The 25,515-nt window shown below is 43.3% G+C and overlaps 1 protein-coding gene across 3 annotated transcripts in view; it reads left to right on the top strand.

Annotated features, from left to right (window-relative positions):
- Nucleotides 1–297: 297 nt before the first annotated feature.
- Nucleotides 298–25,515, top strand: part of ZNF41 (zinc finger protein 41) — a 45,552-nt gene continuing 20,334 nt past the window's right edge. The window contains exons 1-2 of one of the 3 annotated variants that reach the window (XM_078065386.1): nucleotides 298–408; nucleotides 20,008–20,343. In XM_078065386.1, the coding sequence (XP_077921512.1) occupies nucleotides 20,272–20,343 (72 nt within the window). In that variant the 5' untranslated portion in view covers nucleotides 298–408; nucleotides 20,008–20,271. The other 2 variants (XM_078065388.1, XM_078065387.1) reach the window with 2 other exon arrangements.

A 25,515-nucleotide genomic window follows, 5' to 3' on the forward strand; every position in this document is an offset into this window, starting at 1 on the left:
TTCGCGGGTTAAAAGGGGGAAAAAGTTACAAAGTAGCACTTGAAACCAAACACTAATGGAAATAAATCAAAACTTGGATCTTTAGAACTTTAGCCTTAATGCTTTTAGGAGGAAACCAGGAAGGGTGATCACTCGATTTTGAAAAAATTGGACGAACTGCCCCGCCACTGATATCACGGGCCCCCCCAGTGAGTCGCTCCGCATGATACTTGGTCCCTGGCGCTAAATCACCTCAGCTCCCCGCGCCCAGAGTGGTTAAACTCTCGCTGCGGGCGACTTCCGCTTCCTGGCCTAAATCTGACACGCACTATTCCCCCCCGTGGCAACCACCCAGGGTCGGTGACAGTCGAGGAGCCCGGAGGAGCCCGGCGATGCCCTCAGCCGACGCGGGGACAGAGGCGCCGGCAGGTGGGCACGTCGCGGCGCCCCGGGCCCCGCCGCCGCGCGCCACCCGCGCCCGTCAGGGGCCGTCGCGTTCGCTCTCGAAGGGGAGCCGGGGCGGAGGCCGGGGCGGGGGCGGGGGCGGGCCCGTTTGTGGGCCTGCTGCTTGGAGGAGTCTCCCCAGCGGGGACGGGGCGGCGGGACTCGGGGGGCGGGGGCGGGGGGGCCCGGCGGCGCGTGAAGCAGCCGCGGCTCCCCGGGGGATGCGGCCCGAGGGCGGGGAAAGGCGAGCGGCCGGCCTGCGCCTGGGCGGCCGCTGTGCAGAATGCGGCGCGGGCGGGAGAAGTGCCGGCGGCACAGCCCGCGCTCCCGCCTGGTCGGCTCCCGGGCAATCCCGCAGGGCCGGATGGGGCAGGGGACTGCCGGCTCCGCGGCCGCAATGACCGCCCTTCCAAGATGGCGACTCCCGTAGAGACACTCCCGAGGGGACAGCCATGTTAGTTGCCTGACAAAGTCACTAAAGAACATTTGAAAGCCCGCCTCTCCACCTCCACGCACACGCGCTGACACAGCGCGAGGGCACCCTGTGGGGTGGCGGGCGGCCGGCCGCTCCCAAGCCGACACTGAGCATGTGCACGCTGAAGTCCAGACCCGGAAGAGTCCCTCAGAGGTAGTTTCCACACTTAGGGTTCCGGGACTGGGTTTAACAGAGGCGGCCACAGTTGGGCCAGTAAAGCACTGACATGATTATGGGGGTGTGGTGGATTTCGCACTCAGTGATGCTACTCTGTAGGGTGAGTGCTGAGGCTTCTCTGAGGTCACTAAGTAGGAGGGGCGTGGAGTGAGTGACAGGAGTTTGGGGTGAGTGATGGGTCAGTGGGGAAAATAAAATGGGTAGTCTGTGGGATGAGTGATGAGGGTGCTGGGGGGTCTTTCGGGTGAGCGATGAGGAGTCTGTGCGGGAGAGGGGTGAGGATTCTCAGAGGTCACTGATGGGGTCTGCCGAGTAAGTGATTGGAGCTGTGGGATAAGTGATGGAGGTCTGTCGGGTGAATCATAGGGGGTTAGTGAGGTAAGTGATAGGGGACTGTAAGATGAGTGATTGGAGTTCAGTGGGTCGGTGGTGAGGGTGTTTGGGGAGTAATGGGTGGTCTGTGGAGTGAATGGTGGAGAGTTTATGGGGTATTGAAGAATCAATGAATGAATGATTCATTGTAGCTCACTTCGGACCGCGGGGTGACTGTTGCATGGTCTATGAGGTGCATGATGGGGTTTATTGAGTGGATGGTCAAGATTTCTATGGTGTCAGTCATGCATTTATTTGGGACTGGTTGATGGAGGGGCCAGTGGAATCAGATACACTGCCTCACGGAGTCAGTGATGGGTGGTCCTAAACCGAGATGGGATTGTTTCAAAACCCTACCGTGACTTTGTTGGGCCTCCTGTATTTTTGTTTTCTGCGTCATTAATTTCTCCCCTTGATTTCATTATTTCTCTTCTTTGGGTTTTTTCTTTTATTCTTATTTTTAAATTCCTAAGTTGAACGCTTATCTCATTAATATTCAATCACTTTTCTTTTATAATATAAGCATTAAGTTCATGAATTTTCCTCTAAGAACACTTTAGCTCCATGTAACAGATTTTGATATGTAACATTGTCACTATAGTTTACTTCAAATGTTTTCTAATTTCTGTTGTGGTTTTCTCTCTCACCCCATAGTTGTTTAGATATGAGATTCTAATTTTCCAAAAAGTTGAAGGGGCGCCTGGGTGGCTCAGTCGTTAAGTGTCTGCCTTCAGCTCAGGTCATGATCCCAGGGTCCTGGGATAGAGCCCCACATTGGGCTCCCCGCTCAGCAGGAAGCCCGCTTCTCCCTTTCCCACTCCCCATGCTTATGTTCCCTCTCTCGCGATCTCTCTCTCTGTCAAATGAATAAATAAAAAATCTTTTTAAAAAAGTTGAAAAAAAATTTTTAAGATTTTATTCATTTATTTAAGAGAGAGAGAGGGAGAGAGCACAAGCAGAGGGAGGGGCAGGCAGAGGGAGAGGGAGAAGCAGGCTTCCCCGCTGAGCCGGAGCCTGATGCCGGGCTCGATCCCGGTACCCTGGGATCAAGACCTGAGCCGAAGGCAGCCACTTAACCAACAGCCACCCAGGTGCCCCAAAAGTTGAAATTTTTGTTATTGATTTCTAAACTACACTCAGAGACTGTCATCTGAGTGATTATTAGGTGCAGAAATGGATGTTCCTTAAAGTGGATGGTATATATTGAATTTTGGTTAAATTATTTTCCAAAACTTTTGTAAAATTGGTACTCCCACCAGCAACATATAAAAGGGCTCACTCCGGGGTGCCTGGGTGGCTCAGTTGGTTTAACATCTGACTTGGGCTGGGGTCTTGATCATGGGGTCACATCCCCCACTCGGGCTCCACACTGCGGGGGGAATCTGCTTCTCCCTCTCCCTCTGTCTCTTCCCCCCACACCCCTACCCCAGCTCGTTCTCGTGCTCTGTCGAATAAATAAAATCTTTAAAAATAGAAAAAAAATAATAAATAAATAAAAGGGCTCACTCTAACATCCTCTCCCACACTGAATATTGCTGCTTTTTTTTAATTTTCCCCATTCCGAGGGCCAAACAGAATGGTATCTGTTTTTACTTTGGTAAAGTAAATGGTATCTAGTATCTTGTTTTACTCTGATATGCATTTTTCCGGCAACTAGTGGTTGAGTATCTTTGCATATGTTTTTTAAACTTTTCATATCCTTTGCTCTTTTTTCCTTTGGGTGGTTTGTCTTTCTAATTTGTGAATATTAACCTTCTGTCATTTATTGTGATTTTTTCCCCTTTTATCTCTTTTATATCTTGATTTTTGAAAGATGTTTTCACATATAATTAGAAAAAATAATTATCTGATTAGAGATATCTGGTCTACGGCCATCCCACCCTGAGCACACCCGATCTCATCTGATTAGAGATATCTGTCTTTGGTTCTGAGTCTTGTCTTGCTTAGTGAGTTTTCCCCACTTCATGCTTAAACAAATATATGCCTTAAGTTTAACATTTTTATTGTTTTAATTTTTATTTATTTTATTTTTTTATTTTTTATTTTTTTAAAGATTTATTTATTTATTTATTTGACAGAGAGAGACCAGCGAGAGAGGGAACACAAGCAGGGGGAGGGGGAGAGGGAGAAGCAGGCTCCCCGCAGAGCAGGGAGCCCGATGTGGGGCTCGATCCCAGGACCCTGGGATCATGACCTGAGCCGAAGGCAGACGCTTAACGACTGAGCCACCCAGGCGCCCCTATTTTATTTTTTTTTAAAGATTTTATTCATTTATTTGACAGAGAGAGAGACAGCGAGAGAGGGAACACAAGCAGGGGGAAAGGGAGAAGCAGGCTCCCCACGGAGCAGGGAGCCTGATGCGGGGCTTGATCCCAGAACCCTGGGATCATGACCTGAGCCGAAGTCAGACGCTTAATGACTGAGCCACCCAGGCGCCCCTGTTTTAATTTTTAAAATTAAATTTCAGTCCAACTGGAATTTACACTGATGTGTGGTGTGAGATGAGATCGAAGTTTGTCTTTTCCGTTTGGATAGAAAATTTGCTGGTACCAATCATTAAATGAAAACACTTTTCTAACTCAACTACATGCCACTATTGTCACATAAATTTCCAAATGTATTGCTCTATTTCTGAGCTCTATTTTTCCTTCTGATATATGTATCTACTCCCTTTCAAAAAAGTATGCTGACTTTTAGAAATACTTTTTTTTTTTTAAGATTTTTTATTTATTTATTTGAGAGAGAGAGAATGAGAGAGAGCAAGCACATGAGAGGGGGGAGGGTCAGAGGGAGAAGCAGACTCCCTGCCGAGCAGGGAGCCTGATGCGGGACTCCATACAGGGACTCCAGGATCATGACCTGAGCCGAAGGCAGTCACTTAACCAACTGAGCCACCCAGGCGCCCTAGAAATACTTTTAATAACAAACAGTGCTAGCCCCTTCACTGTTCTTTTTCTTTCTTTTTTGGTTGTTTTCTTTAATATTCTTTAGCATTTATTCTTCCATATGAATGTTAAAACCATCTTATTTTATTTCAAAACAACCATTAAAACTATGTATTTTATAGTTTTCTTCTTTTTTAAAAGATTTATTTATTTGAGAGAGCGTACATGAGAGTGGGGGAGGGGCAGAGGGAGAGAATCTCAAGCAGACTCCCCACTGAGCTCAGAGCCTGACTCAGGGCTTGATCTCACCACCCATGAGATCATGACCTGAGCCAAAACCAAGAGTCAGAGGCCCAACTGACTGAGCCACCCAGGCGCCCTTATAGTTTTCTTCCTATAGACCCAGCACCTTTTTATTTAAAAAAAAAAAAAATTGCATTCTTAAATATTTTACATTTGTTTTTGTCACCATGGTGAAAGGCATACTTTTTCTATTTCCAAAGGAAAAAAAATCTGTCAACTTTTATTTTCTTTTTTGTATTGTATTTCTTATCCAATGCAATGATCAGATTCTCTTGTGAATTCTAGTTGCTTTTTAGAGTTTCTTAGTTTTCTTAAATAGAATATCATATTGCATCCAGTTAACAGTGATACTCTCTCTTCCTTCCAAATATTTATTCTGATTACCTCATCTTCTCTTGCATTAGCTAGCACTTTCGGAACAATGTTGAATGATACTTGATAGAGGGTATCCCTATTTTGTTGCTAATTTGAAAGTGAAATGTGTTCATTCATTCATTTATTCGACAAACATTTAGTGAGTACCTTCCCCTTGCCAAAAGACTGGGTTTGAAATCCTGCATGACCACTTACTAGCTACATGATCTTTTTTTTCTAACAGATTTATTGATATAATTCATCTACCATAAACTTATGGTAAACTACCGATTCAAAGCTTACAATTCAGTAGTTTTTAGTATATTCATGGAGTTGTGTAACCACCACCGCAATCTAATTTTAGAACATTCTATAACCTCAGAAAGAAACATGGTACTCATTCCTCATTCCCATTCTGTATCCCCCTGCTGCAGGCAACCATTTACTGTCTCTGTAGATTTAACAATTCCAGGTTTTTCATATAAATGGAATCATACAATATGTGGTCTTTTGTGACTGTCTTCTCTCACTTACCATAATGTTTTCAAGATTCATCCATGCATGCTATGGCATGTATCAGTACTTCATTCCTTTTTTATTACTGACTAATATTCTTCTGTAAGGATATACCACATTTTGTTTTTCCATTCATCAGTTGAGGGACATTTGGGTTTTTTCCACTTTTAACTACTATGAATAATGCTGCAATGAACATTTGTGTCCACGTTTTTGTGTGGACATCTATTTTCATTTCTCTTGGGAGTGGAATTGCTAGATCATATGGCACCTCTATGTTTAACACTTTGAAGAACTGCCAAACAGTTTTTCGAAATGGCTGTGCCATTTTACATCCCACCAGGAATGTATGTAGGTTCCAATTAGTCACATCCCCACCAACACTTGTTACTGTCTTTTTTTAGTCTAGCCATCCTAGTGGGTGGGAAGTGGTATCTCATTGTGGTTTTGATTTCTATTTCTCTAATAACTAGTGATATTAAATATCTTTTCATGTATGCAGTGGACTGAATGTTTAGGTTTCCCCCAAATTCATATGTTGAAATCCTAATTCCCAATGTGATAGTATTAGGAGGTGAGGTCTCTGGGAGTTGATGAAGTCATGAAGGTGGAGCCCTCATGAATGGGATTAGTACCCTTATAAAAGAAACCCCAGAGAGTCCTTTTCCCCTTTTTGCCATGCAACAAGAAGATGGCCATCTATGAACCAAGAAGCAGGTTCTCCCCAGACACCAAATCTGGTGCTTTGATCTTGGACTTCTCAGCCTCCAGCACCGTGAGAAAGAAAGGTTTTTTGTTTAAGCCACCCAGTCTGTGGTAGTTCGTTATAGCAGCCCGAACTCACTGACGATGTGCTCATTGGCTGTTTGTGTATCTTCTTTGGGGGGATATCAGTTTAAATCCTATGCCTATTATTAATTGAGTGATTTGATTTTTTATTATTGAGTTGTAAGTATTCTTGATATGTTCTGGATACCAGTCCCTTGTCAGATATGTGATTTGCATTTATTTTCTCCCATTTTGTGGGTATCTTTTCACTTTCTTGGTGGTTGACTTTGTAGCACAAAGGCTGTGATTTTGATAAAGTCCAATTTATCTATTTTTTTCTTTTGTTTCTTGTGCTTTTGATGTCATAGGCTTTTCTTTCCCCACAGAATTATATTGACACGCTTATCTAAAATTAGTTGACTGTAGGAGCCCTAGCTGGCTCAGTCAGTTAAACGTCTGACTCTTGATTTCAGCTAAGGTCGTGATCTCAGGGTCGTGGGATCAAGCCCTGCATCAGGCTCCTCGCTCAGCAGGGAGTCTGCTTGCCCCTTGCCCTCTGCCTGCCCCCCTACCCCCCCACCCCCGCTCATGCTCTCTCTCTTGCTCTCGAATAAATAAATAAAAATCTTTAAAATGGTAAATTGTAATTATTTTCTTCTCTCTGATTAGTGGTCTTAACAGATTTCTACTTTCGGGGGGATTAATTTTGGTAGTTTATGTTTGCTGGGGATTTTATATTCTCGTAGAGCTGCATGTAATGCTTAGTTAAATTATTTTGTTCACTCCCACTTTATTCTTCTTTGTTAAGACTGCTTTAGCTATTCTAAGAGCTGTGCCTTTCCATATAAATTCTAGAATATGCTTGTCTATGGATGTTGAATATATTCTCATGTACTTATTTGCCCTCCATATATCCTCTTTGGTGAAATGTCTCTTCATGTCTTTCGCCCATTTTCTAATTGGATTGTTTGTTTCTTCAATGTTGATTTTTGAGAGTTCTTTATATGTTACACTTATGAGTCTTTGTCATATACTTTGTCACAGCCTGTAGCTTTTCATTTCATCCTCCTGACAGTGTCTTTTGCCCAGCTACAGTTTTTAATCTGTTGAAGTCAAATATATGTATTTTTCTTTTATTGATCATGTTTTGGTGTCATATCTAAGAACTTTTACTAAGCCCTAAGTCCTGATGATTTTCTCTCACATAGTCTTCTAATGGTTTTATAGTTTTACATTTTACATTTGAATCTAAGATCCATTTTAGGTTAATTTTTTATGAAGTGTGACACTTAGATTGAGATTCATTTTGTTTTTTCCTTATGAATGATACAATTACTCCAGCACCATTTCTTGAAAAGACTTTCCTTCATCCATTGAATAGTTTTTGCACCTTTGTAAAAAAAAATTAGTTGGCTGTACTTGTGTGGGGCTATTTCTGGGCCCTGTCTTCTGTTTCATTGATCTATGTGTCCATCCCTTCATCAGTACCACATTGTCTTGATTCCTGTAGTTAAATAAAAAGCCTTGAAAAGAGGTAGATTGATTTCTCCCATTTTATTCTTTGTCAGAATTGTTTTTAGCTATTGTAGATCCTTTGTCCCTCCACATAAATTTAAGAATAATTTTGCTTATATCTACAAAAAATCTCTTGCTGAGATTTTAATAGGAATTATATTAAGTTCTGTATATCAACTTGTGAAGAATTGATATATATTTTTTTAAAGATTTATTTATTTATTTGACGAAGAGAGACACAGCGAGAGAGGGAACACAAGCAGGGGGAGTGGGAGAGGGAGAAGCAGGCTTCCCGCTGGGTAGGGAGCCCAATGCGGGACTCGATCCCAGGACCCTGGAATCATGACCTGAGCCGAAGGCAGACGCCCAACGACTGAGCCACCCAGGCACCCCTAGAATTGATATTTTTACTATGTTGAGGCTACCCTACCATAAACACAGTCTCTATCTCCATTTATTTAGATCTTTTTGACTTCTTTCATCAACAGTCTCTAGTTTTCAGCATGCAAGCCTTGTACATGTTTTGTTACATTTACACCTAAATATTTCACTTCTGAGTAATGTAAAGTATTGTGTTTTTAATTTGTTTCATCATGTTCATTTGTAGTATATAAAATGATTTTTGGTGTGTATTGTTCTTGTGTCCCGTAACCTTGCTGGAGTCACTTATTACTTCTAGAAGGTTTTTTTTTAAAGATTTTATTTATTTGAGAGAGAGAGTGAGCAAGAGAGAGAGCACAAGCTGGGGGAGAGATAGAGGGAGAGAGAGAAGCAGGCTTCCCGCTGAGAGTCCGATGTGGGGCTCGATCCCAGAACCCTGGGATCATGACCTGAGCTGAAGGCAGACGCTTAACCGACTGAGCCACCCAGGCACCTCTTCTGGAAGTTTTTGTGTAGGGTCCTAGGGATTTTCTATCTGGACCATCATGTTATCTGCAAGTAGGGTCAGTTTTATTTCTTCCTTTTCAATCTCTATGCCTTTTGTTCTTTTTTATTGCCTCACTGCACTGGCTAGAATTTTCATTACTATATTGAATAAGAGTGGTGATAGTTGACATCCTTGTGTTGTTCCTGATATTAGGGGGCAAACATTCAGTCTCTCACTATTAAGTATGATGTTAGTTATAGTTTTTGTGTCAATCTTATTTTTAGCAAGTTGACAAAGTAAACCTTTATTCCAGGTTTTCTAAGAGGTTTTTTTAAAATCATGAATGGGTGTTGGATTTTGTCAAAACCTTTTTCTGCATCAATTGATATGATCATGCGATTTTTTTCTTCTGTGGCCTGTTAATATTGTAGATTACATTGATTTATTTTCAAATATTGAACTAGTCTTGCATTCCTGGAATAAGCCCCACTTGGTCATGGTGTGTAATTCTCTTTGTATATTGTTGAATTATATTTGCTAATATTTTGTTAAGAATTTTTGCATCTCTGCTCATGAAGGATATTGGTCTGTAGGTTCTTTTATACTTTTTTTGGTTAGGTAATAGAATAATTCATCAAGAAACATACTGTTTTCAAATACAGGTGATGACAAAATGTGCAAAATTTGCTATGCAAACCATGTATAAACATGTGGGAAAACATTAGCTCACATCAGTGATGTATTTTTTGTACTCTTTGTCTACTTTTGGTATCAGGCTTTAGGGAATGAGTTAACAAGAATTCCCTTTTCATTTTCTGGGAGAGAGAGTGTGGGATTGGTGTTAATTCTTCTTGAGAAGTTGGTGGAAGTCTCCAGTGAAACCATTTGGCCTAGAGATTTATATTTCAAGAGTTGTCTTTTAAATTGCAGATTGAATTTCCTTCATAGTTATGAGACTATTCAAATGAACTATTTCATATTGGAAGAGTTTTGGTCATTTGTACTTTTTGAAGAATTGGTCCATTTCATCTACGTTGTCAAATTTATTATTGTATTCCTTTATTATTCTTTTGATGTCTGCAGAGTCTATAGTGATAGCCCCTGTTTCGTTCCCGATATCAATTATTTGTGTCTTTGATTTTTTCTTTGTCAATATTACTAGAGGTTTGTTTATTTTATTATTCTTTTTGGAATACCAGCCCTTTGTTTCATTGGTTTTTTTCTGTTGTTTTTCTGTTTTCTATTTCATTGATTTCTTTTTTTAAAATATTTTATTTATTTATTTATTAGAGAGAGAGAGAGAGAGAGCACAAGCAGGGGGAGCAGCAGAGGGAGAGGGAGAAGCAGGCTCCCCACTGAGCAGGGAGCCCGATGCGGGGCTCGATCCCAGGACCCCAGGATCATGACCTGAGCTGAAGGCAGACGCTTAACCAACTGAGCCACTCAGGCGCCCCCAATTTCATTGATTTCTGCTCCTACTTTTATTATTTCCCTTTTTCTGCTGGCTTTGGGTTTATTTTATTCTTCTTTTCTAATTTCTTTTTTTTTATATTTTAAGTAATCTCTACACCGAACAGGGGGCTCAAATTTACAATCCTGAGATCAAGAGTCACATGCTCCACTGACTGAGCCAGCCAGGCGCCCCTTCTTTTCTAATTTCTTGAGACGAGAGTTTAGATTATTGATTTGAGGCTTCTTCTCTTTCACTTGTAAACGTTTAGTGCCATAAATTTTCCTTATAGCACTGCTTTAGTTTATGGAGCAAAGTATTATGCACTGGTTATCAAATCCCAGGGGAGGAACTCCAAACACTTCTGCCCACTGCATCTTGGTATCAGAGTCACCAACGAAAACACAACACAGTGAAACACTGAATGGAACAATGCTTTACTTGCATAGAGAAGAGACAGAGCAAGATCAGCATCAGTAGTATGTATCCTTTCCTCATAGCTAGCGGGTCCCCTGGCAGTCAAATGGCAAGTAAGCATAGGAAAAGATCCTTCACTCCATTAGTTAGCAAAGAAATATAAATTAAACTGAACTAAGATACTATTCACACCCCTCTCATATTGCAGTGGAAGGACCCACCCACTCCCCCATGGAGTCTGAAATACTGAAAGCTAGGGGCATGCCTAAGAGCCATTGATGTACAAACTTCTGCAGAACAAAATAGCACACACTGAGTTCAACATAGGGAAAGATATTCCCACACAAGGCAATAGCCCAACACAGGCTGTGTGGGCTCTTTGTCTCTTGGTAAGGAAGTGTTCCAGGCCCAAGGTCCATTCTTATATGGTCAAGGGGGGGTTAAAGGATTATAAGCCTGAGACTGTATCCTACAAATTTTGATATGTTGTATTTTAATTTTTATTCAGTTCAGTGTATTTTTTAAATTTCCCTTGAGACTTCCTCTTTGAGCTATGGATTATTTAGAAGTATGTTGCTTAGGGGCGCCTGGGTGGCTCAGTCGCTAAGCGTCTGCCTTCAGCTCAGGTCATGATCCCAGGGTCCTGGGATCGAGCCCCGCATCGGGCTCCCTGCTCGGCAGGAAGCCTGCTTCTCCCTCTCCCCCTGCTTGCATTCCCTCTCTCGCCGTGTCTCTCTCTGTCAAATAAATAAATAAAATCTTTAAAAAAAAAAAAAGAAGAAGTGTGTTGCTTAGTTTCTAAGTATTTGGGGATTTTCCTGTTACCTCTTTGTTTTGATTACTAGTTTCATTCCATTGTGGTCAGAGAACATACTACGTATGATTTTAATTCTTTTACATTTGCTGAGATTTGTTATATGGTCTAGGATATGGTCTATGTGACATATTTTCTGTGGGCACTTAAAAAGAATGTGTATTCTGTTACTGTTGCATGGAAAGTTCTATAAACGTTGCATAGATCCTGTTGGCTAATGATGTTCATGAATTCTTTTATAACCTTGTTGATTTTCTGTCTGTTCTTTCAGTTGTTGAAGGAAAGGTATTGAAGTCTCCAACTATAATTGTGATTTTGCCTATTTCTCCTTTCAGTTTTATCAAGACTTTCTTCATATATTTTGCAATTCTATTGCATGGTGCATATACACATTTAAAATTGCTATGTCTTCTTGGTGGACTGACCCTTTTATCATTATGTAATGTCCCTGTCTGTCCCTGGTAACTTTCTTTACTCTGAAGTCTACTCTATCCAATATTAATAAATCCATTTCTGCTTCCTTTTAATCAATGTTTGCATGATATATCTTTTCCATCCTTTTACTTTCAACCTACATATATCATTATATTTGAAACACATTTCCTGTAGACAGTATATAGCTGGGTCATGATTTTTGAAATAGAACCTGCTAATTTCTGCCTACAGCTGGTGCATTTATACCATTTACACTTTATGTAATTATTTAAATGCTAAGGTTTAAGTCTGTCATATTTTGTGTTTTCTGTTTGTTCTCTCTGTTTTTGTTTCTCTTGCTCTTTCTCTCCCTCTCTCTCTCTTTCTCTCTCCTTGCCCTTCTTTGGGGTATTTGGACATTTTAAAGAATTCCGTTTGATAATCTAGTGTCTTCAGGGGGATCTCCTTATATAGCTTTTTAAACCGGATATTCTATGTATCATGTAATATATACACAACTTATCAGAGTCCACTGGCATCATTTTACCACTTCCAGGGAAGTGTGGAAACCTTACTTACCTCATGTCCCTTTATCCTCCCCTATTTATAATATAATTGTCTTAAATATTTCCTTTACATGCATTGAGCACCACATTAGATGGTGTTATAATTTTCACTTCAACTGTCAAACATAATTTAGAAAACTGAGGAGAAGGAAAGCATATTATATTTACCTATACTTTTGCTTTTCCCATGTTCTTTCTTCCTTACTGATGTTCCAAGATTCCTTCTTTTATCGTTGCCTTTCTGGTTAGAGAAATTCCTATAGCCATTCTTTTATGGTAGGTCTTCTGGTAACAAATTCTTAGTTTCCTTCATCTGAAAATGTCTTGACAGCTCTTTGATTCCTGAAGGATATTTTCTATGGGTATAGGATTCTAGGCTAACAGTTCTTTTCTTTCAGCACTTAAAAAATGTTGTGCTATTTCCTTCTGGTCATAGTGGCATTTTCTTCCAATAGAAGGCTGTTTTGTCTACATTGAAATTCTGATGGTTAGTGTAACCACCTTCATTAATTATCTTAGCTGAATCTTCTGGAAAATTTGCTGCAGCTTCCATACCAGCACTTGCAGCTTCACTTTACACTTTTATGTTATAAAGATGGCTTCTTTCCTTAAAATTCATGAACCAACAGGGCGCCTGGGTGGCTCAGTCGGTTAAGTGTCTGCCTTCGGCTCAGGTCATGATCCCAGGGTCCTGGGATCGGGCCCACATCGGACTCCCTGCTCAGTGGGGAGTCTGCTTCTCCCTCTGTCTCTTCCCCCGCTCGTGCTCTCTCTCTCTCTCTCTGTCTCTCTCTCAAATGAATAAATAAAATCTTTTAAAAAAAATTTGTGAACCAACCTCTGCTAGCTTCAAACTTTTCTTCTGTAGCTTCCTCACCTCTCTCAGCCTTCAGAGAACTGAAGAGAATTAGGGCCTTGATCTGGATTAGGCTTTGGTTTAAGGGATTGTTGTGGCTGGTTATATGGATGTGGTTTGTGGCATCCCAAAACAATTACAGTAGTAACATCAAAGATCACTGGCCACAGGTCACCATAATAAATATAATATTAATGAAAAAGTTTGAAATATTACAAGGATTACCAAAATGTGGCACAGAGACATGAAGTGAGCAGATGCTATTGGAAAAATGGCGCTGATAGACTTACTTGACAGAGTTGCCATGAACCTTTAATTTGTAAAAACTTCACTATCTGGGAAACACAATAAAATGAGGTATGCCTATATTTCTTTGCTGAGATTTTCTGTTGTCTCATCTGTGTTAAGCATTTTTCATAATTGCCCAATGAAGCATGTTTATGATGGCTGCTCTAAAATCCTTGTCAGATGGGGCACCTGGGTGGCTCAGTCGGTTGGGCATCGGACTCTTGATTTTGGCTGGGGTCATGATTTCAGGCTCGTGTGATTGAGCTCCGCATTTGGCGGGGAGTCTGCTTGGGGTTCTCTCTCCCTCTCCGTCTGCCCTTCCCCCCCTCAAATAAATAAATAAATCTTTAAAATAAAATAAAATAAAATTATATTTAAAAAAATAAAATCCTTGTCAGATAATTCCAACATCTGTGTTATTTCAGTGTTGGGATCTGCTCAGTGTCTTTTCTCGTTTGAGTTGAGATTTTCCTGGTTCTTGGTATGACATCTAATTTTTCATTATGTTCAGGATATTTGGGTATTATATTAAGAGGCTCTGGAATTTATTTAACTCTAGTGTTTTAACGGGCCTCCCTTGACAGAGCTCCGTTTAGTAAAGGGAGATGTCACCTCATTCATGACTGCTAGGTAGGGATGGAAGTCCAGGTTCTCCACTTGGCCTCTTTGGGGGGGGGGGGGGCTCCTTTTTTTTTAATGGCGGGGGGAGGAGCTGAGGGAGAGGGAGAGAGAGAATCTTAAGCAGGCTCCACACCCATCTTGGAGCCTGTCATGGGGTTCGATCCCACAACCCTGAGATCATGACCTGAGCTGAAATCAAGAGTCAGATACTTAACCGGTTGAGCTACCCAGGTGCCCCGGGGTGGGCTCCTTTTTAGTGCCTAGTGGGGGTAGGAGTTCATGCTTCTCACTAGGCCTCTGCTGATACCACCCTGACTGGGAGGGAGATAGGTACCTTGTCACTGCTTCCCATTTGATGTCCATTGACACTGTTGGCAGAAGTGCCCTTGTTACTGCTGAGCCCTGGTAGGAGCGCCAGTAGCCCTCCTCTGACATCACTCAGTGGAGAGGAGGAAGGACACTTTGTTATCTCTGGGTGAGGATGGAAGCCCAGACTCCCCACATTGTCTCCACTGTCACCAAAGAGTGGGCGAGGAAGAGGCAGGTGTTACTGCCCAACAAGGAAGAAAGCTCCAGCACCCTAAAGGACTTTCTCTGATACCACCTGGGCAGGGGGCAGGGGATGAGGGGCAGGGGGCAGGGTGAGGGGTTGAGGGTACCTTCTTAGAGTTTGTCAAGGGTGGAAGTCTAGGCTCTCCACCTGGCCTTTGCTGTTAGTAATGGTGGTGGGACCCCAGTGTTTTTGTGGTGTTTGGCCTGAGTAGAACCATCATTGAAAGTTTTCTGTCTTGGTAGACTGCCTCTTGCCTGGTCCTTTGACTAGAGAGAACAGGCTTTTATTGGGGGCAGTTTTTGTCTGCACCATTGGCCTTTCTAGGTTGCTGGCTTCTCCAGCACCAAGTCTAGGATATGTGAGGCTAAAAGAAAACACAGAGAACTCACTGCCATGTCATTTTTGGGGTCTCAGGATCCCTAACCAATCTGCCCTCTTCACTCCACCTTTCAGAATCTTCCTATGTTTTTTTTTTTTTTTTTTTAAGATTTTATTTACCTATCTGAGAGAGAGAGAGAGTGAGCAAGAGAGAGAGCACAAGGCAGGGGGAGTGGCAGAGGGAGAAGCAGACTCCCCACTGAGCAGGGAGCCTGATGCAGGACTCGATCCCAGGATCCTGAGATCATGACCTGAGCCGAAGGCAGGTGCTTAACTGACTGATCCACCCAGGCGCCCCTCTTCCTATGTTTTATATATAATGTCCACACTTTTTAGTTGTTATTTAGCAGAAAGAATAGGTAAACTAATATCTACTCCATCTCCAGAAGAGGAAGTCTCCATAATTATGATTTTGAAGATTTCATGTGGTTTCATGCATTTGTGCTGGTTTTATTTGTATATATTGAATGGCCCTAAAGATTTATGCAAAGGTTTATGTACTTTTTATTGTATATTTTATTATTAAAAATGGACCCCTTTGTTAATCTATTGAGCACTTTGGACTTAATTTCCACTCAATAATTTATTTCTAGATATGCTTTCATTTTCTTACATTTGCCTGGTATATTGTATATTTTTAAAATCTTTATTTAATTATGACATAATGTAAGAAACTGCACAGATTATGCATTTAGCTTGATGATTTTTTAACAGACTGAGTGAACATGCACAACCACCACCTAGATTTAGAAATAGAACATCACTAGCACCCAAGAAATACCCCCTTGTGTTCCTTTCCAATCACTAACCTCCTCCCAAGGGGTACCAACAGCCTGACTTCTAACAGCATAGATTAGTTTTACATGTTTTTGAAATTTATATAAACATAATCATACAGTATTGATTCATTGCTCTTTTGGGTCTGGCTTCATTGGCCAATGTAATATTCATGAGATGAGATTCATGCCTGTTGTGCGTAGTAATTTGTTCATTCTTGTTACTGTATAGTACTTCCTTGTATGAATATAGGACAACTTGTTTATCCATTCTGAAGTTGATGGGCATCTGCATAATTTTCAGTTTTGAATAAAGCCACTCTGAACATCATCTTACTAGTCTTTCAGTCAACGTATGTTCACATTTCTCCTGAGTATATTCCTAGGAGTAGAAGAGCTGGGTCACAGGCTATTGCATGTGTTCAGCTTTCATAGATAACACCAAACAGTTTTACAAAGTGTTTGTACTATTGTATGCTCCTCAAAAACAATTTATGAGTTTCCATTGTTCATATCCTCACCAACTCTCTTGGTTATTTTCCATCTTTTCCATTTTTAGCCATTTCTGGTGGGTATGAAGGAGTATCTGATTGTAGTTTAATTTATATTTCCTTGCTAACTAATGAAGTTGAGCATCTTTTCCTATGCATATTTGCCACTTGGCATATCTTCTTTGGGAAGTGCCTGTTCCCTTCTCTCTTTTCCTATTGCTCCTATTGATTTCTAAGAATTCTTGATATATTTGAGATATGAGTTGTTTGTCAGATACCAGTATTACAGTCATCTTCTCCCACTGTGGGATTTGCCTTTTCACTCTTTTTTTTTTAAAGATTTTATTTATTTATCAGAGGGGGAGAGAGAGGGGGAAAGCACAAGCAGGGGGAGCAGCAGAGGGAGAAGCAAGCTCCCCGCTGAGCAAGGAGCCTGGTGTGGGACTCGATCCCAGGACCCTGGGATCATGACCTGAGCTGAAGGCAGACACTTCACCAACTGAGCCACCCAGGCGTCCCTTGCCTTTTCACTCTTAATTTTATCTTCTGATGAGCCAAGGTCTTTAATTTTAGTGTGGTCCAATTTAATAACCTTTTATTCTACCAGATATCAAAACTTGATATGAAGCACATTAATTAAGACATTATAGTAGTGGTCCACAAATAGACAAATAGACCAATCAAAACCCAGAGTCCAGGAATGAACCTCCACATAGACGGTTGCAAAGCAACACTGCAGAGCAGTGGAGAAAGGATAGTCTTTTCAATAAGCCATGCTGGATCACCTTAATATCCATATGGAAGAAACGAATCTTTTTTGTTTTGTTTTGTTTTATTTATTTATTCATGAGAGTCAGAGAGAGAGATAGAGAGAGGCAGCAGCGGAGGGAGAAGCAGGCTCCCCGCCTAGCAGGAAGCCCGATGCGGGACTCGATCCCAGGACCCTGGGATCGTGACCTGAGCCGAAGGCAGACGCTTAACCATCTGAGCCACCCAGGTGCCCCAGAAATGAATCTTTTTTTAAACAAAGATTTTATTTATTTATTTGACAGAGAGAGAGCGTGCACAAGCAGGGGGAGGGGGAGAGGGAGAAGTAGACTCCCCACTGAGCAGGGAGCTCAACTTGGCCTGGGGCTTGATCCCAGGACCCCAGGATCATGACCTGAGCCAAAGGCAGATGCTTAACTGACTGAGTCACCCAGGCGCCCTGGAAGAAATGAATCTTGACCCTAACACATACCACACACGAAAATCCTTCCCAAGAAGGCTATAAATCTAAACGTAAAAGATAGAACAATACAAATTTAGAAGAAAACATTAAACATCTTTATGACCCTGAGGTAGGCAAGGTTTTCCTAACTAAGACACAACGAGTGCCAACCATAACAGAAAGAATGATAAATAGCATGGCATGTTTCTGTCCAATGCTTCATTTCACATCTTTGTCTTTTTGTTTTAGATATGTGGCACCTGTGTATTGTTTTTGTGAACCAATCCCATTGTCTTTATCTTTTATGGCAGGATTCAGCTCGTTCAATTTAGTTGAATTATACTAAATTTTGTGCCTTCTATTATTTTATGTTTACTATTTATTTTACTTGGTTGATATTTCCACTCTTTCCCTTTTCCTATTTTTGCTCGTTTGGTCACATTTCTCATTCCCCTCTGGGTTCTTATTATCTTGGAATTCTGATAGTTTGGGATTTTGATTATATTTATCAATTTCTGCTAGTAGTTGCCTTCACCTTCCTTAGAAATATAATTGTCTATATTTTCTCTATTACTAGATCCAATAATGTTGTAATCGTATTTGGATCTAGGAATAGAGGTGCATAATTTGCCTTCTCCTCATTTCACTCAGTAGATTTTCCAGGGTATTTAAAATTTTCCACTTAGTAATAATCTTATTTATTCTATATGCCTAGTTATGTTATTTTTCTTTATTCAGCTATAACTGTATATTACAAGAATCATTTCTCAAGATTGCTTTCCTCTGATTTTTGAGGTTTCTGTTACTATTCAATTTATAATTGCTTAGACTATTCCCTTGAGTATTCTCCTGAGCTAGGAATGGTGGCATTTAATGTTATAAATGCTTTTATGGCTAAAATTGTCTTTTCCTCTGACAGAAGAATAGTATCAAGCTAGGATGGCTTTAAAATTCTCGGATATCAGCTCCTTTCTCTCAGTAATTTGTAGATATTTTCTTCTAATATGATTCCTATCATTGCAAACAAAAAGTCTAGTGCCATTGTGAGCCCTTTCCATTTTAAATAACATGTTGTTTCTGCCTGGAAGTGTTGTAGGTTTCCTTTTTGTCCTCTAAATTCAATGCCACATCAGGTGTGGGGTTGATTTGGTTCCTCTGGGAGTCAAGGATTGGGGGGATTTCTGTGGGGAAGGATCAATGAGGTAGGGTCCAATAGGATTAGATAATCTAAAGCCTATAGCTATGATTCACATTGGGGCAGTGAGGTACAGTCTTGGGAAATTCTTGAGGTTTTATAAGAGTTGGAGATATCAGTGTCTGAAGTCATTGATTAGCCCACGAGAGTTATTGATTGGAACACTGAGGTGGCAAATGATTGCTTGCAAGCCTGGGATTATAAGTTTTTGGGAGTCAATTTTGGTGGCCCTATGCGAGTCATTGATTGAGACCTGTGGATATCGGTAAATGCAGGGCTGTGTGAGTTAGTATGTGATGGACTATTATTGAAGGTTTTATGGGAGTCACTAGTTCTTTATGTGGGCTGTGAGTTATGGGGTCCCATAGGAGGTCAGGTTTGGCCCCCAAAGGGCATTGAGTGGATCAGTGGTTGGTTTTCTATTGAGGGTGTATTGAGGGTGTTGGTGATTATTTGGGGAGCCTGTGGAAGCCAGTTGATGGTACCATCTGGGACACGGTTTTGTCAAGCAGTGTGGGTTACTGATTTAGGAGCCTGTACAGACATGCTGGTTTTCAGTGCCCAGATGGGAGTTGGGGGAGGGAGGCAATGAGTTTATGTTTTCATCTATGGCAGAAGAAGGTGAGCTCTCTAAGTTGCCCAGAACATACACTGAATTATACAGAAGCTCAGTTTATGCACATGTGGCATGATCACCCCTAGCCAGAGCACTTTAAGGGCAGCAAGGAAATGGAAATAATGTTTTTTGTGACCTGCCATATACAGAATACCATATGGCATAGTAGTTAAGAAAATGTGGAGCCAGGCATACCTGGGTTTGAGTCCCTGTCCTTCCCCCTAATCTGAGTGATCTTGGGGCAAATTTCTTAATATCTCTGAACATCTCTATCTGATGATAAATGGGAATAATACTAATAGAATACCTAGTTCACGGGATGAGTTTGAAAATTAAATGAGGTACCTGCCTTGCACCTTGTAATAATAGCAATATTTAATATCAATGGAATATGTTCCAGGTGCCAAGTAGGAATGAGTGCTTTGGAGGCATCATATATCATTTAATTCTAACAACCCTATGAGACAGGTGTTTTCTTTTCTTTTCTTTTCTTTTCTTTTCTTTTTTTTTTTTGAGACAGGTGTTTTCATCCTCAGTTTTAAGATGAAGAAACTCAGACTAAAGTGACTTCCCCCAGACTCTAGCTAGAAAGTAGAAGATCTGGAATTCAAACCCTCATTCATTTTATACCAAGTCTTATGAGTATTTTTTTCACATTATACACTAACATTTGGTGTTGGTTTTACTGAACTTCTCTTTTTCACAGTATCCAGCACAGAGAGCTGCCCCCTTGGTGCCCCCAGGAAGCATTTTGTGGGGTGAATGGTGACTGACCACGTGCACACTGGCTCTCCAGGGTTTCTTGGAGTCTCTGTGGAGCCCCTGGGCCAGACCCCGAAGCGGAGGCTGCAGGACCTACCTCCCGGCCCCAGCAGCCCTGATTGAGTCCCCAGTTGCCCAGCTGGCTTCGAGCTCCTGGGAAGAGCAGAGTCATCAGCAAGAGAGCCCGGAGCTGAGGCCCAGCGGGAACATGCCAGCTAACCAGAGTTCTCCCCAGTGGTCCTCGGTCCTGGCTGCAGAGGGACGTGGCAGCTTGTGTGAGGTGAGGAGGGAAAGGACTCCAGGGGCAGGAATTCGCTCAGTGAGGAGACAGCCCTGACCTGTCACCAGGGCCTCAGGGCAGGGGCAGGTGGGTCACAGAAGTGGCAGATTCCAGGCTCCCAGGTCACCATCCTCCTGCTGTGTGAGTACCACGTGGCTGATGTCCCACATCCAGAGCCCTGTGTGTTTCAGTGGACGTGTGATGGAGGAAAGGTGGGATGGGAGGGTCACCCCACATCTGGGGTCCTAGCCAGGGAGACGCTACCCCCGACCCCCAGCGTAGGCCCTGCACTCTCCATTGGCTCTTTGCAGATGCTCAGTGGATCACCCCCTGCCCTCAGCTTCCTTTCCCCCTTGTCTCTGGGGATTTGCTGCTTCCTCCTCTATCCTGATCTAGGGCAGAAAAATCCCTTTTCTCTGGAACTGAGAGGATGGCGGGGTAATAGGGCAACAACAGTCTCCAGGGCCCTTCTAGTTCTTCCTCCTCCTTTCAAAGGTGATAAAATGGCCTGAGAAGGGACATGACTTGCCCAGGCCTCTTGGATTGTGAGTAACAGCATTGGACTGGAACCAGGTCTCCTGAATGTGTCCTCCACCCTCACCACACCACAGCCAAGATGAAGTTGCCCCCTAAAAGTTCCCTTTGAGCACCTGGGTGGCTCAGTCTATTGGGTGTCTGCCTTCAGCTCAAGTCATGATCTCCAGGTCCTTGGATAGAGCCCCGAGCCTGCTTCTCCCTCTCCCTCTGCCCCCCCCCCACCCGCTCGTGTTCTTTCTCTCTCTCTCTCAAATAAATAAATAAAATCCTTAAAAAATAAAAAGAAAAATAAATAAAAATTCCCCTTGAGAATCTGTAAATAGGGGAAGATGATGAGAGAGCCAGACCCTGCCTGACAGCTCCCTTCTTCAAACCTTCCTGTGAACGCTGTCACCTCTGGGGCAGGCTTCATTGTCACAGGGGCTCAGGGTCACATGGTCATTAGGATAATATTAAACTTTAAAAAATTATTTTGATTTTTATTATTTCATAATTTCATTATTTCACAATAAAATGTTAGAGAATGCAGGTAAACAAACAGAAGAGAATAAAACATTACTTGTAATTCCAGCATTACCCGAAGTTAACCATTGTTAACATTTAGGTATATTTCCTTTCAGTTGGTTTTTTCTTTGTATGCACAAGTGTGCATGTATGTGGGTATATGTGTAGGGCTCTGGGTGTGCATACATACCATACACATATACATTCTATAGCTCAAGTTTAAAAATGGAATGACAGTATTTGGTTGCCTCCTTTTTAATTTGACAGCTTAACGTGATTTTCTAGGCATTAAATATTTTTTCTTCATATACACATAACGCACAGCATTATGTCCTTTGGATAAACTTGAATTAATTGAACCAATCCACTGTATGTGCATTTAGGGTGTTTCAGGTTTTCTCTTGGGATTAACACTGCTGTGGTAAAATTCCTGCACTTAAGTCTTTTTGCCCAAGTCACTGAAATTATGTTTGGGTCAAAGGTATAAGGGCACTGAATGGTAAACGAATTGCTGCCTAACCATAGTGCCCTTCCACCTATGGAAGTGTTTAGGCTCTGCTCCATCATATCAACCACAGACCCACAGTTTGAGGCCACAAAAACGTGGTCCTCCCCAGTCTTTCTGCAGGTGGCCTCTTGCCCAGCCAGTGTAGGAATTTCTAGATGAAAGATTCCGGGCTCTGAAGGGCACATTTCTCCACTCATCTCATCCTTCCCAACCACAGACCTCTGACCCTTTGCAAGAAGAGATGGAAATGACCAAGACCCTGTTGAATGTTATTTATTCACTTATTTATTTGTCAGGTTTTTGGTTTTTTCATTAGATATCAGGGAGCAGGGAATGGGCAGAGATACCGAAGAACCAAAAAAAAAAAAAAAAAAAAAGTGTCCCCAGGGGTAGGGAACAGCTGGCGGGACCAGGAAATAGTGGCTGAGGCTGAAAAATAGGCAGAAGGGTCAGTAAGAGAAAGAGGGATGAGGAACAGCTGATGGAACCATGGTGCACTTACTGGAGATGGAGGATAGCCAAGGGGCCCAGGGGGCGGGATGAGAGTGCAATGGAACAGAGGAAATGGGAAACAGAAGCCCAGAAGCCAGGGGCAGCAGAGAGACCAAGAAGTAGTCATCAGAGGGCGCCTGGGTGGCTCAGTTGGTTAAGCGACTGCCTTCGGCTCAGGTCATGATCCTGGAGTCCCGGGATCGAGTCCCACATCGGGCTCCCTGCTCAGCAGGAAGCCTGCTTCTCCCTCTCCCACTCCCCCTGCTTGTGTTCCCTCTCTCGCTGTGTCTCTCTCTGTCAAATAAATAAATAAAATCTTTAAAAAAAAAAAAAAAAAAAAGAAGTAGTCATCAGGGACTGGAGAAGTGGAGAGAGGGAAAAGCCAGTGGGTCCAAGAACAATAAGAGGGATCCCAAAATAGGAGAAGGGACCAGAAGGTAGAGGGACTGGATAGCAGCCAGAGGGAGCAGGGACCATCCAGAGGGATGAGAAAACAGAAGATTTGGCCAAAATGGAAAGAGCAGATAGGTTTGGTTTTCTGGGCAAAAGCCTGTGGGACAAGCAACTTCACAAGGCACCAGGGTTTAGGGGAGAGTCTGAGGGGATGGGGAAAGATAGAGGTACCAGGGACCAAAAAAATAAGAAAGAATGGGAAGGGAGTGGATAGCAGCCAGAGAAAGCAGGGACCAGCTGCTGAGGCTATAAACAGGTGGAGGGGTGGGGAGGGGACAGACCCATGGGTAGTTGGAAAGACGGAGAAAGGCCTCCCAGGCTGAGGAGTAGCTGAGGACATCAGGAGCCACATAGAACAAGGAATAGTCTCTGAGGTTGGGGAACAGCCAGAGGGAACAACAAAGCTGTACTGGGCACAGAGTGCCTACTGGAGGTCCCAGGGGCTAACCAGAGAACTAGGGAACCACAAAGTGGGCATTAAAAGTTTATCTGGTGTTGGAGAGCAGCCTGACTGACCAGAGAACAGCTAGAGGGACTAGAGAACAGCTGGAAGGCATAGTATCCATTCCTGAAGCTAGTTAGCAGCCAGAGGGCCCCATGTAACAGGCACTGGGGTTAAGGGCCAGTTGCAGGGGTGCCTGGGTGGCTCAGTCGTTAAGCGTCTGCCTTCGGCTCAGGTCATGATCCCAGGGTCCTGGGATCGAGCCCCGCATCGGGCTCCCTGCTCAGCGGGAAGCCTGCTTCTCTCTCTCCCACTCCCCTTGCTTGTGTTCCTGCTCTTGCTAACTCTCTCTCTCTGTGTCAAATAAATAAATAAATAAAATCTTTTTTAAAAAGGGAGGGGCCAGTTGCAGAAGCCAGGGAGAGGCTGAGGAACAACCAGAGTTCCCTGGAATAGGGTGACAGGGGTTTCCTGGGATGTGGGACTTCAATGCTAAAATAGGGAATGTCCCGGCAAACGAGACAGTTGGTCACCCTACCCAGGAAACAACCAGAGGAACCAGCAGATAGTCAGACATGATGTAAGTGATAGAGAAGGTGAAAGTACAAAATCAAGCATCATGGTGGAGTGCCCAGAACTAGTAGACTTTGGTGGTCAAGAGCCTAGGCCAGGAGCTGGGTCGACCAGCTCTCCGCAAAGTGTGCCGCTCCCCACCCCCCTAGAAACCAGGCGTGTCAAGTGAGGGTGTACTAGAAATGCATTCCAGGTTTGCCCAAGGCACAGGGAAGAATTGGGACTGGACAGCAGTCAGGGGACTCAAAGGGCAGTCAGTCTGTGTCAACTAGAAAGAATAAGAAAAGCTCATCAGGACCAGGGAACAGCCAGATGGACTAGTGCACAATCAGAAGAATGGTGCCGCAGACTAAGGATCAGCTAGAGGGGAAACTGTCAAAGGAAACACAGGACAGTCAGAGGCACCAGGGCTCCGTCCAAGCAGTCAAAGGGAAGAAGAAACAGGAGGCTTAGAACAGTTAGAGGAAGCCAGGGACAATCCGGAAAGAGACCAGGGGGCACTCAAAAGGAGCAAGCAACATTTAGAGGGAACAGTAAACAGAGGGACCAGGGAAGAGTCCGATGGGGACTACGCAGAGGGAATAAGGACCAGCAGAGGGAGCAGCAGAGAAAAGTATGAGCCGGGAGTGGGCAGGGGAAGCAGGGAAAAGCCAGAGGGAGCGGCGGAGGGGTACGAACAGAGAACAGTGAGAGGGAACCGGGAACAGCCAGAGGGAGCAGGAAAGACCAGAGCAGCCCCAGCCAAGGGCAAGCATACAGAAAGGCTGGGTATTTGGCCTCTGGTGAGGGCACAGGGAGCCAAGAACTCGCTGCACACTTGCAGACAGCCTCGTAAGCACCACTGAAGCCCTTCTGCTAGGCTGGGACAGGGTGTAGAAGGGCAAGGTCGTATCACAGTGAGGCGAGCACAGAAGTGGGGGGACTGAGCCCAGAGCCGGCTGCAGGATGGGCCAGAGCAGAGGGCCAGTGAGTGGTCAATCCTGGCAGCCCAGCACCGTCCCGGGGATGAGAGCACGTAGTGTGCTGGCTCAGATGATCCTGAAGGGAGGGAGACAGGAGAGCCATGTGGGTCGCTGGAGAGCCATGAGGAGTTGGAGTGGGGATCCTCACCTAGGATGAGGAAGTCCTTGTAGGGGTCCCGGTGGTGGTAGGCACACATGCCATCCTCCGTGGTAGAAAAGGGATAGGAAATCAAACCTTTTCCTATGTGGCAGGTGAGGCTGGAATCTGGGTGAGTCTATGTTAGCAACTTTTTACCCAGATTTCTAGCACCAAAATCCCCCTCCCAAAGCTTCTATTTTTGCGGGGAATGGGATCAAAGAGGGGCATCTGTGGGCAGTGTACTTTGTATATATTCATCTTGTGTGTCTGTTCATGCTGAGAATGCCTGTCATGGGCTTTGTACACTTTCCCTGAAAATGGGGCCTTAGTGACTCCCAGGGAGGGAGAGACTGATTGAGGATGGTCTTTTGTCCACCAGCTTGGGCCGCTGGAGTTGTTAAAATGTTTAACAATGTCAAATGATAGAATATTTTCATTCTTTTGTACTGGTTGAAATAGCCACTCCTGTCCTGCCCCCTGAGGCTCCTCCCCACTGTGTTACCCACACACCTGCCGGTCTATCCTGGGGTAGCTGGCAAGCTGCTCAGGAGGATGGGCAGGC

The sequence above is a fragment of the Halichoerus grypus genome, chromosome X (assembly GCF_964656455.1).
Source record: "Halichoerus grypus chromosome X, mHalGry1.hap1.1, whole genome shotgun sequence".
Lineage (NCBI taxonomy): Eukaryota > Metazoa > Chordata > Mammalia > Carnivora > Phocidae > Halichoerus > Halichoerus grypus.